Source organism: Falco peregrinus, chromosome 15 (assembly GCF_023634155.1).
Source record: "Falco peregrinus isolate bFalPer1 chromosome 15, bFalPer1.pri, whole genome shotgun sequence".
Classification (NCBI taxonomy): Eukaryota; Metazoa; Chordata; class Aves; order Falconiformes; family Falconidae; genus Falco; species Falco peregrinus.
In genome coordinates, this window is record NC_073735.1 from 4028255 (window position 1) to 4040588 (window position 12334).

A 12334-nucleotide genomic window follows, 5' to 3' on the forward strand; every position below is an offset into this window, starting at 1 on the left:
TGATGGGAGAAACTGAGGCGAGCAAGTTACCTGCTCTCAAACAAGCCTGATGGTTGAGTTATGGTGTTCACAGCGAGCCCCTAGTCCCGTGGCTAAACCAGGCTGGAGGGAATTTCTGTGTGCGCTATGGAGACAGCTCTTTTCTAAGTTCAGCGTTCCTCTAGAGCACTTTCTGATGGACCATGGGACACTGCTGCGAGGGTGGACTCTGACCCATCCTTGGCAGGTGCCTGCCTCGGTGCTTCATGGCTGGAAGATGATCTGGTTTTCTGGCAGCGTGGTGCTCTGGCAGTCCGTGAGGAGCTGCTGGGGTGCAGGCAGGCAAGGCAAGGCTGGTGGAGGCAGGGAATGCAGCAGACTAGCTGCTAACCCTGGCAAAGGCAATGCCATTCTTAGGGATTCTCTTCCTTTGTGAAAAACCAGAAGCCAGGTCCTGACCTGGCCCTCTACTCTTAAAAGCAGACCAAAATTTGGCTCTTGTTGCTTCTCTTCTTTAATATCGTCTTTGACTGCAAAGGAGGCATTAACCTCGGGTGTCCTCACACAGAGATGAGTACCCGCTCCACTGGAGCTGCCCTCTGCTCCCCAGGTGATGCGTGCTGCTTTCAGGAAGATTTTCAGTCCTGCCCATGCAATGCTGGTGGGACCTCACACACTGCACGCCCTCAGTGGGTCAGAAGTGATGGAGCAAGAGAATTGAAACCGCAATTAGCTTATTTAATCCCCCTCTCTCTCTGTGCAGGGGCTTCTCTTCCTACACCAAGCTAGATTCTTCTGTCATGCATCAACTTCAGGGTTGTTGCACAAGAGCGGAGGAGAACAGACTCCAGCCACGAATCTTCTCCAGGGCTTTTCCAGTCTGGTTTTGAATGACTCCCCCGAGAAGGCTTTCACCAGCCCTGGTGGGATAATGTGCCGCAGCCCGTTGGTTCTCTGATGGAAAGCGTGCCTCTCTTCCCTGGCAGGTACTTCATCTGGGCTTGAAGGCTTCCTTCGCTCTGCTTGTTTTCTTGGTGGTTGTCTCTCTGGTGGAGGTTAGCAAGTCCCTTTGTGAGGCCTGCACTTCTCTGATGTTATGTCTGGAAGTTTGCTCTGTTTTTTTGGCTAGGGGGCCCAGGGTCTGGAAGTAGAGAGGCTTTTATGGGAACCCGAGTCCCCTTTTGACACGACTTCCTTGTGCTTAAATTTCAGGTTGAGTTACAGGCTTGAACATTTTCTGGTGGGATATCTTTCGTTGTCAGAGGGGATTAGGCCAGTGATTATTTACATGCACCTCTATTACACAGAGTCTGTTTCTCCTCTTTTATTCCCCTCCCCGCCCCCCGTAATTCTACATAGTGTGTAGACGTTGACTAAAGCAGTCCCATGGATGGGGGAGAGGGAGTGAATGAGTCTCCTGCTATGCAAAGTGGAATGGGGAGATTGAAATCTCTGAGCTGGGAGATGCCTGTAGGGCCGATAATTCGGGAGGAGCATCCTCTTCCTTCCACACATGGAAACCATTGCCCAAGCGGCCAGGTTCATCCTGGGGCATCACCTTTCTGCAGTGCATTGGAGCTGGTGGCCGCAGGAGGCTGAATGCCCAGCACAATGGGCCACTGGTTTGATCTCAGGCAGCTCCTCTGGAGCTTTGGCTGTTCCCCAAGAAATTGGGATATTTTTTAAAAAAAAAACCCAACATGAGTTTTAAAAGGGATTTTTGATAGAAGTCCCATTTACTCCTTTATTTGGCTTGGGAGGCTGCAGTGGAACAGATTTCTTTACATATCCTTGAGTGTTATTTGATTAAGGTTATGACTGCTAATAAACACTCTGAGTCTATTCTCCTTCCCCACCACTTGTAATTCAGGCTAACTCTTGCCTGCATGGGACGCACCTCTTTATACCAGTGTGAGGGACCAGAGTGCTGATTCTGCTCCCCTTTCATCAGTTTACCGGTGTACTGCTCACTTTGATTTATTCCAGCTTTATAATGTAAAAGAAAATAGAAATGGGAGGAGTGCCAGGAGTGGTTCTGGCACAATAACCAGTTTACTTCCTTTTCCTTCGTTTTGCCATTTACAATCACAAGTTCTTCTATAAAACAGCTACGAGAAGGGCAGACATTGCCCAGGAGTGAGGAAACTCAAAGCTGCAGAATTAAACTGACAAAACCCAAAATCTCGTTTGCAGCGTAGGAGAGAGAAGCAGGTTCTGCTTGGAAAGACAGAAGGGAGGAAGAAAGTAGAGACCCCAGAGGACTGTGTTCTACCTATCATCTAGAAAATGAGCGTTATTTCTTAGTATGGTTAGTCTTTTGCTATGTAAGAAAATATTTTTAATTTTTCAGGAAGCAAAACAGAGGAAGTGATATAGACACCCCAGGTACACGGCACCACCACAACTGCAGCAAAAGGTCTCAGCCAGCACTCGGAGAAGGCTGGTAAGTGAATCATAGCCAAAACCAGTGACCCATGGACTAAGGAAAGAGATGGTCAGGCTCATCTAGGGGTACATTGATTGTCTGGAGGGAAAGAAGCAGAGACTCAAGAGACTGCCTGCAGTCACCAGCATCTGGGGAATAACCAGGGTGCCGCAGAAGTTGAAAAAATGATGAATGTGCCACATGCAATAAAATCATGCTTGGATGTACCCAGAATACAAACTCATGTAAACGAAACATCACTCCGCACTGAAAACGCACAGTAACGGCCATTTACGAATCCATAAGAGCACAGAGAGCTCCCTATTTGCACCAAGCCTTTCTGCTCCCCTTTTCCTTGATGACTTACGGGCCTTGATGCCTTTTTCCTGGACGTGAAGCACAGTCTCTCCACGACAGTCATAATAAGTCCTGTGCGGCACACTAATGAAAAGCTGTGTGGGCTGGTCCCTAATTACAATCATCAGTTAAGCTGTCACAGAGAGCTCTCAGCCTTGGTTGTTTCATTATTAGACTTTGGGCCTTGATGAGCTGCAATCAGGCATGAAAGAGCGACCTGAGCAGAGCCAGGGAGGTCTCCAGTCACCCACCGAGCTGGGGGGGGGGCTTTAGTACTAGACCTAGTTTCTCAGGTCCAGGGCTGGGAGCTGGGAGCAGAGAGGGAAAGGAGATGGAGAGCTCCACGGGGCATGCGATCGCCTTGGGCACAACCAGCCACCTTTCCACATCCCTCCATCTGCTGGCTTTTTAGGGGCTGTGGGCTTCATCGTTTTGAAGGCAAGAAGCCCTTGCCTTCGACTTAGGCTTCCTGCATAAAAGCTTAAGGGTTTGCAGCTATATACGTTTAGTTTCAGTACAAATGTTACGCAGGGATGAGTCCAAGTCACAGTGTCTCTCAGCCACATCTGGATTTTGAAGTGCCCCAAAGGATGGTGTTGGGGGACTATTTCTCCACGCAGTGGTCCCTTTAAATTACACATTAGACCCAGTGGAAAACAGACATGCAGATGGTGGGGTTTAATGACAACAGCACCAGTTTATTTGAACTAGGGTCTTTATGGGGAGATGTGTTTGTTTTCTCAGACCACACATTATTAACTAATCCCTAGACTTTGTTTTTATAGTCGCATTGTGAGCAACTTCCCACTTTTCACCCCTTTCCTCCGTCAAAACGTCTTTGGCTCTGCAGTGGTGTGTAAGGCATCCTAGACCGCTGCTGCTCGGGATGGATTTCCATTCAGCAGTCCTGCTGCAGCTGCGGCTGCCCTTTCTAACTGGGAAAGTCAGACCGGGAATTTCTTTGTGCTTTTTGGAAATGATCAGCTACAGTCATTAAGCATCCCGTTGCCTCTTGGTATGAAGGGGTAACAGCATTTCTTTCATCTCCTCGTGTATCAAACCCATTCTAAGTCGAAAGCCCAGGTCTATCCTCTTTCCTCAGCTTCTCCTCTTCCAGGACAAGGCTGTCGCTGCATGCCTGTGCTAGAAGAGAGGAGCCCATTTGCAAAGAGCCCAAAGTGAAACACTTGCAAGACCTTCTTCTGAATTGTGTTAAACCACAAATGCCATGAGAACAGGCTTTACTGTAAGCTTTTTGCTATTCTTTCATGGATTTCAGCAACTTTGAAATAAGCAATTGCATTTTTGCATTTGTGGCCGCAAGTGCTGCACAGGAGGTGCTGGGCAAAGCCATCGCAGGCTGCCACGGCCGGCGTGCCGGGGAAGGGACAGAGTTGGGGGGGGGGGGGGGGGGCAGTGACGGGGTTTGGGGCAGCAGCTTCTCCTTGCCAGGTTTCCCACCTGCGACTTTTGCAGGGACTCTCCTCTGATGCCTTCCAGCCTTCGCCTGACAAACAGAAATCTGAAGTGAAACAGCCTGTTCTGGAGGGATTGTGGAGGTCGGGGGGGTCCCTGTGTAGAGCCCCACACAGCTGTTAATCACCAAACTATCGCTGGCTCCCAGCAGCTGTCTGGTGTTTATCTTAGCCTGGATATCTCCTGGCCGAGCCCACGGAGAGCAGGCTGTACAGCCAAGCCAAATACAAACGGAAGACAGATAATTTGCACACAAGGGTGTGCACATGTATTTTGTGTGTGTGTGCACGTACATATGCACGTGTGTGTACACGCAGGCTTTGTTTGCATCCCGCTGCTGTGGCTGGAAGTGCACAGCGGTGCTTTTTCTTTGAAATGACTGTGTAATTTTGCAGAGGTGTTGGCACACACGAGAAGGGAAGCCTGATGTCTATGTGTTGTACAGGTGGTTTAGGTGTGTGTTTCCAGGTGCATGGCTGTGACCCAGGTAAGATCTCTCACGCAGTAATTCCTGATGCTTTCTCTAAGCCTTGTGAAGCTTTTCAGATAAAGTGGAATAATACAGGGCTTCCCAAGTCTTCCCATATTAGTAAGCCACAGGGGCTTTAAAGTGTATCTAAAACACAGTTCCCTGGGCCATCTGTGACCGTTGGAGAAACAAGGAGGAGGAAAAGGACTAACAAAGTAAACTGTTCCCCCTGGAGAAAAGAAGGAGGTCAACCTTATGACTCCAATTAACCTGTCCTCACAGGGGTGTGAGAGCAAGGAGTTTATATAAATCTGGTTCAGGTGAGGCTGCGGTTTTTTGAGGGAAGGGATGAATGAGGCAGCTCTCTGGGCATGTTTGATGTCCTCTTTGTGGTAAGAAGCTTGCAGTGACCTAGGAGATTAAAGACTTGAGGGCTAGCGAGGAGGATGCGAGTGTGTTCTACCCTGATTTTCCTGAGGACTTACACCTTTCTTTTTCCCTGTTTGCAGCTCCTTTCTGCAACAGAGTATCCTGAGCTACCATATGGTAGCTTGGTGTGGCAGAGAAGGTCCTGACTGAATCTGAGTTGCTGTTTGCGTGATAAGGTAGGATTTGGGTGAACTTACGGGGTGTTGGGAGCCAGCCAGAGTTTTCTTTAAATGAATTGTCAAGTGAAAGCGGTTAGAGAAGCACAAGGTTATGTTGCTGAATGTTGTGAAGCTGCAAGCTAAAGGCTTTGCAGTTTTTATTTACCTAGCAGTTGGTTGTATGTCTAATACCGGTTTGGAAAGAATGCTTGAGGTCCTCATTGCTGCTTGCTTTCTCCTGAGGTTTCAAAGGCCCGTCGAACACTGAGAGTTACAGAAACTGGCTGTCCGGGTGGTACGTGCCTTCGACTTTTCTGAGTCCTCTTGCTGCTTCTTGCACCGAGCTCTGTGGGGGCAGCTGCAGAGGGGCAGCTGCAGTGCCAGCTTTTGGGGGCTGTGGCTGTTGATAGGTGGGAAGCTGGAGGCCTGTGCCGAGCTGTGTTTGGAGCTGTGCGAGGCTGAGTGAGGGGGTGTACGCTTGCTTATCCCTAGTTTCCCTCTTGCTCTCCGAGTACAGCGAGTGCCTTGCATAGAGATTGTGCAACAAAGGCCAGGGCTTCTTCCAAAGCAGTTTGGCTTTCTTGGCTGTGTGAATGCCCAGCTTTCCTTCAAGTCCAACTCTGGTATTTATCAATTAACTTGCTCCAGATCCTGGGAAGCACAGCTGTCCTTCCCTTCAGCCTAGAGCACCCACTTCCTTCTGCCTTACCTCATCCTGCAATTACTGTCCCACAGGGGACCCTGGGCTGCAGCAGCCTGTACATCTGTCCTGTCTTCTGTGCACGCAGCAAAGCCTCAGAGGATAAAGGAATGGAAGAGAAAGAAGCCAGTTGCCCAGGAGCAGTGTTTAGGCAGAAATATGCTCTTATTATGCACCTGGAGACGGTGGGGGTGAGCTTGTGGTATGGGAAGAAGCGGTGCAGGGAGCTGGGGATGCAATGAGGGTAGCAAGCTGTCAGGATGCTTCTGCTGGAGGCTTGGTGAAGAAAAGCAATCGCAGGAGAGAGGTTGTAGTGGCTCCTGTTCTCACCAGAAATGACAAACCCTTGGGCGCTCTAGCCAGAGTCTTTGCTGTAGGTGAGAGACTTCTCCAAAGGGAGAGACCAGCTTTCTGGAAGGCAGAAGACAGGAAGGGAGGAGTTCATCTGGACCAGACTCTCTAATAAGTAACTAGTCAGCTGTTTCTTAATGTGCTGAGAGGATGTGGGAGCCCATGGGTTTGCTGAAATGTATGTGCAATGATTGCTCCTTCTGAAAAGCCAAGAGGCTCTTGAACAGCGGAGGTGCAGTCCCCTTCCTCTCGCTCGTGAAACCCTGTGATTAACTTCCAGCCAGGAGGGGCAGGGTGTTCTGGATGGCCACACACCAGGGTTACTACGCTGCCCCGGAGAGGGGGGTACACATGGGGAGGGTTCAGTGCTGGAGAAACACTCTGCGAAGAAACACCGCTGTCCATTAGGGAGACGATGGTGGAAACAGCTCAGGAGGCATCTTGATGACAAGCACAGCCTAGAACTGTGTCTGCCGCGGGTTTTTTTCTTGCAACCTTATTTCCAGGTTCGTAATGGGGAGCGTAGCCTCTGGCTTTGCTTCATCAGATGTGCTCGTAGCAAAACTAACTAGAGCTGACAGATTGGGCCTCTGCTATTTCTATAGAGCTAGTGCAGCGTGAAGGAGGTGTGGAGATGTTTCTTAAGAGTCCTGATGCTCCGGATATATCTGGGCACCTGTGGGGCTGGTGATGGCAGCACGAACAGAGCAGCATGTTAGCCTGGCCCCCTTCCCACCCCAAGAGGCAGAGGGGCACTTAAAATCTTGAGGGGATGCTCCCAGGCTTCTGTGACTTGACTGTGCGACCAGTAGGAGAGTAGCCCAGCACTGCCTCTGAGCCAGCCCCTGCAGCCAGGGAGCAGAAGGAAAGTGGAACAAGAATGTTACCCCCTGGTGACATCGCTGCAAGTCCCCACGCTGCCTGCTGAGAACGGAGGGGCTGGGAAGACCTGCCTTGGAGGCTGTGGAGCACCAGTAGAGTGGTACGCTGGGAAAATACGATGTTAACTGCCCAAGTACTGCTCTTCCTCAGCTTCCCGCGTGGTCCTCTGGCACCACTGCCGGTATTTATGGCATCCAAGCCCCATCCCAACTTGAAGATGCCCTTAGCGAGGGGTATCCCGTGCAGGGCCTGGTGCTTGGGCACTGGCCTGAACACTTTTGGTCAGCTGCCTCCCCTGCCCTTATTCACATGTGCAGAACAACAAGCTGGAGTTGCAGCCCAACTGCTGTTGGTGGGGAGGTCCTGTGGATATTTGTGTCTCGGAATCCCATCTTCCTTGCTGAGTGTTGCATTTGTGGGGTTCCTGGTCCCTGTGTGGTCAGGGAGCAGATATCCTGCTCTTCTCCATCCTCTCAGGGTCCCTCTGCTGATGTTTAGTGTCAGCTCAGCACATTTGGTAGCCCACTGTGCCAGTCGCCATGGGAAGGCAACATGCTTCCCATAAACAGAGAGAGGGGCATTGTTGCCTGCTTTGATGTGCTCTAATTTAAACAAAATGGTGTTTCCAAATGAGTTTGGTGGATTTTGTTGTGGGAGACGGTAACTCCCTGTAGATAGAAAGGGCTTTTTTCTAGAGGGGGTTCTGCCTTTGAGTTAAGCTTGCAGGCTGCTGAGTTGGGCAGCTCTTGCGTGCGGAGTCTGTATGGAAACGTATACGAGTCCTGCTGGCACATACCTTGTCTACCTGCAGGACTCTGAGCTTCAGTGTGGCTCTGCTGCTGCCTGGATGGGGGGACTTCACCCTGGAGTCCACTGGCACTGGTCCCAGTCAGGATCGAGGTCACTTCTAGTGACCTAAGCTGCATTCAAAGCAATCACTTAGGTGTGAAAAAATCCACTGCCTGGTCCCTGTTCCCTGGGCTCCTTAGTCCCCACCCAGTGTATTTTTAAAATATTCTTAATGAGCTGTCATTTTGGCCAGGGCTCACTTGGCGATGTAAGGATGGTGGTAACAATGAGACCACAATGTCCAGGCAGAGGAAAAGGAGCGAGGGGCTTTCTGCTGGTTTTTTTTTTTTTTTTTCCTCTTGCTTGGTCTGTAGTTGTTTTGAGTCCTGCAGTGATTTCGAACAGCTGGCCCAGCTATCATCCCGATCATGTTGCTCTGTGCTTCAGTGAGCTGGGGGGACTTGGCAACCCGGCAGCTGTCCTGGAGCCTGAGCCATGAATGAGCTCAGAGGGGGAAGGAGAGAGGCTTGGATGGGAGAAACTGTATTTGTGGTGGCTTTTTTTTTCCAAGTGAGAGGCTGAACAGCATTGACTGGATCCAGGCACAGCCTGAGCAGGTGCTATGTGCGCTTTGCCCTTCCATGTTTCTCCTCCCTTGACCATGGGGGTGCACAGACCCTCCTGCAGTGCTTGAGGAGAGATGCCCTTGAGAAGCAATGGGATCAGCATGTGCCTGACCCATCACCGCAGTGCTTGGCTCTGGGCATGGCTCGCCTGCCCTGGAAACTCACGTGTAGCTCTGCCGACGCGCTCCAGTGCCAATTCCACTCTGATGCCCTGCACAGAGATATTTATATTTTTTTTCTAAGCTGTACTTTGGAACTTCAGCGATGCAACCTGCTGACAGCCTGCCTTGCGTTTTATGCTGCAGTTCCTAAATGACAGAGCGGCACCTAAAGCTACTTCTTTTCACCAACATCCACAGTGTCTCTTGTAGCATCCTTCTGTCCGGTGCAGCACTGTCCCTTGATATCAGACCACACCTAATATCTCACCCTGGTGTGCTGTGTGATGTTACAAGGATATTTTATACAGCACACAAGGCGGGGCAAGCTTTTCAGCCCCTATTCCATGCTTGTGTCCTCAAGCGTATATCTCAAGCTGATGTGGTGTGCAGGATGTATGTTTAAACAGTTTTCTTAAAATAATCTGTATAGACGCAGTTAAGTTGTAGTGCAGTGTAAGGGCATGATTCCTGCCTTATAGAGCTTAAAGCACTCGACAAACACAGTGACCCCCCTACCAAAATGGGGTTTGCAAAGCAAAATCCCTCACCTCTTTGAGCTGGTGTATTGTGAACTGGGAGCAAACCAGAAAAAACGCTTTATGGTGTTCTTCTTGAGTTTGGCAAAGTACCACAGGCTACTGCTTTTAAATAGCTCATCTTCAAATAGGTTGCTGTCTCTGTTACCAAGAGCATGCTGGCTTTCCTGGAGGGTACTGGAGGTTTCACTGTAAATGCAGTCACCTTGGGATTCTTTGGAGATGTTGATGATGTGTGGCAGGATGATCTCCAGTCCACAGCATGCAAATGGTAGAAAAGGCTGAAACTAAAACTCCTGTGAGATTCTGCGTGCTGTGAGCCTTAATACTAAAGAAAATGAGGGGCTGGTTTTCTTTCCTCTAGGTGCGGGCTGTGTCAATGGGGCTTCGCTGTCGCTCTGCCGTTCCCATTTCCTAGCAAGTCTTGACTGCCCTGATACAAGCACCTTGCAGCATGCCACAGTCCTGCATGGGTGCAAGGTTGGCTGCTCTGCCTTAATTTTAGCCATTGGCATCTGGAAAGCTCCTGGCTTGGCCTTGTGTGGTGCTGGCATTTATTTCCTGACCTGCATCTTGCCTGCTCTTTCTACAGTGACACTGCTCTTCTGTCCTTTGCTAGCCCCATCCCCCAAAATGAAGTTCTGCTGGACCTCTTGGTCTTGATCTGTGCTGGTTGCTGCAGGTTTAATCAAGGATGATGCTCTGTGTGCACTCCACCCTGGATCTGGGGCATGCTCCACCCTTTCTCTCCTGCTGTCCTACAGCACATCTGCCCTGATGTGCTGCACTCCTGCTGTCAGGTGATGGGATGCCACACTGAGCGGGCTGCCTTGCTTTTGGAAGGGATAGACTAAACAGGCTGAGCCTAACGCTGTGGTGAAGTGGTGTTAAATTGATGAGGGTTGTGGGCTTCTCTGGGCTTTTCTTCAGAGCTCTTCCCTTGGAGACCATGAGAGAATGCAGGCAGACCACGAAGGGGGTCAGTGGCAAACACCGGGCCGTGGTAGTGTTCAGCCGTGCGCTGGAAACGAGCAAGGCTACAGCTCTGTGAACAAACAACCTTTTATACCTTAATGGGTATTGCAGATGCCAGGTCCCCGCTTCTGTCTTTCCAGGCATCTGCCTAGGCAGGTGCTGTGCTCTGGCAGGGAACAGACCAGGAACTAGCTCCGCTAGCCAATAATTGTATGTGGAAATAATATTTCTCCTGTGTTTATTTAGATGCAAGTGCCCTGGTGGTGTTCTGACTGCATGTGTTACAGGCAGTTACAGCGACAAGCTTTTTACTATGCACCTGAAATTGCTTGTTCAGCAGCTGCTTGCTTTGGGGGTGGGAGAGGTGGGCAGAGGAGAGGGATGCGATGCTTTTATGAGCCATGGATGTGAACTGGTTGGGGGGGAGGTAGTCTTAATTCTTTACCAGAATGTGGAATTGCAGTAGTGAAGGCCACACTTAAATTAAGACAGATGAATGCAAAAGGGGTTGTTGGATGAGCTTGCTGTGTTTACTACAGGAGGGCCAAAGTTACGTTCCCTTGGTCGTGGCTATAAACACCATAGATGCCTTAAGCTGTCTGGCATGCAGCTATTTCTGCTAAGATTAAGTTGAAATAGGAGTTTTAATGGTATGACATTGAACTTTGAAAAAGGCTTTGGCTCTGTCACAACTTTCTTCTGCAGCTGAGGGAGCTCAGGCCTCTGTGCTGCTTTTTCTAACAATAAACTGCTTTGAGGTGTACAGAAAAGCACTAAAAGCTGAACTCCCTGCAAGTTATTTCCTTTGAGCTCTTGATTACGCTATAGCACATGCATCCCCTGTATGATCCAGGATGGATGATGTTCCATCCCGTTCTTTTGAATACCTCATGGGTCTCTAACAGCTGTGAGCAATTTATTTGGTGTATAATCAGTTAATGTTTTGGTGAAGTGCTTTGAAGATGTACAGCATCCTCAAATGCTGAGTATTGTTTCATTATTATTACTATTTAACATCTCTACGTAGCTGAACTACTGTCAGACATCCTCACTTAATAACGTATTTGGTGTCTGGATCTTTTCTGCAAAGGCAGATTTTTGGCAAGGGGGATGGTGGAATGATATAATAGAGTTTGCAGTTATATACTACCTGTCATCTGAGTCTCTCAACATGCTTTACAGGCACTAGTTAATTCTCACCACTTGGTAGGGCAGTCTGGCTATCCATCATCTAGGATTCTGTGATCTCTGTGCAGATGGGGAGGCCGAGGAGGAAAAGTGTGACCTCTTTGAGGTCACACAGGAGGGGATTAGACCCAGATTCTCCAGAACCCGCTCTCCCCATTGCGGTTACACAGCGCCCTTTCGCCGCGCCTGTGCCATTGGCCTCTTCTGCCCCATTATGAAGGGAGCTGGCAAATGCTGTCTTATGTGTACTTTGGATCAAGAGGGATGCAACTGGGGTTTGCTGTCATGCAGAAGCTTGTGTGCTGTGGAGGCTGATGTCCAAAGAGGTAGGAGACGTACAGAGTAAATAGGAAAGCAAGTGTGAATGACTGTTGAAGTCACTACTTTCGGAGTAAGGTTTCTGTCGTCAGGGTATGGCTTGTTGTCTTTGCTGATTCTTCTTGTGATGCCACCTGGAGAACAGGCATTGATTATGTTACTTGATTTGCTTTCTAGCCAACCAGATGGCTAGCAGAACTCTCCAAGGAGCCGCTGCTTGGGATGCTGTGGGAAACCACTCTGACCAGAGGCCACCCATCAGTGTAAATCACCCATCTGGGATGGATTGCCGGGCAGTGTTGTCAGTCTGCGCTGGTCCCTCTGTCAGAGCAGAGCAGCTTTCCTCGCCTCTCCTGTAGCTGTTCAAACTGATTGCTGTCAATCCCCTGTCTTTCACCAGAAATAAAAGCGCTTAAAAATTGAAGAGGTGATATTAGGAGGTAGAGCCGTGGGACCCTAGCAGGCAGTCCATCATGTCTTAGACATTAACATCTAGTCTGGAAGACTTGGAAAGC

The 12334-nt window shown here is 49.6% G+C and overlaps 1 protein-coding gene across 9 annotated transcripts in view; it reads left to right on the forward strand.

Annotated features, from left to right (window-relative positions):
• Positions 1-12334, forward strand: part of SNX19 (sorting nexin 19) — a 140361-nt gene that overhangs the window by 36007 nt on the left and 92020 nt on the right. For 3 of the 9 annotated variants that reach the window (XR_008749885.1, XR_008749886.1, XR_008749889.1), the window contains one exon: positions 2330-2422. Coding sequence is in view for 1 of the 9 variants with exons in the window: in XM_055819305.1 (XP_055675280.1) it covers positions 2330-2422; positions 5216-5285 (163 nt within the window). In the remaining 8 variants the exon portion in view is untranslated. Of the gene's footprint in view, positions 1-742; positions 966-2329; positions 2423-5215; positions 5312-12334 lie in introns of those variants that run through there. The other 6 variants (XR_008749891.1, XR_008749888.1, XR_008749890.1 and 3 more) reach the window with 6 other exon arrangements.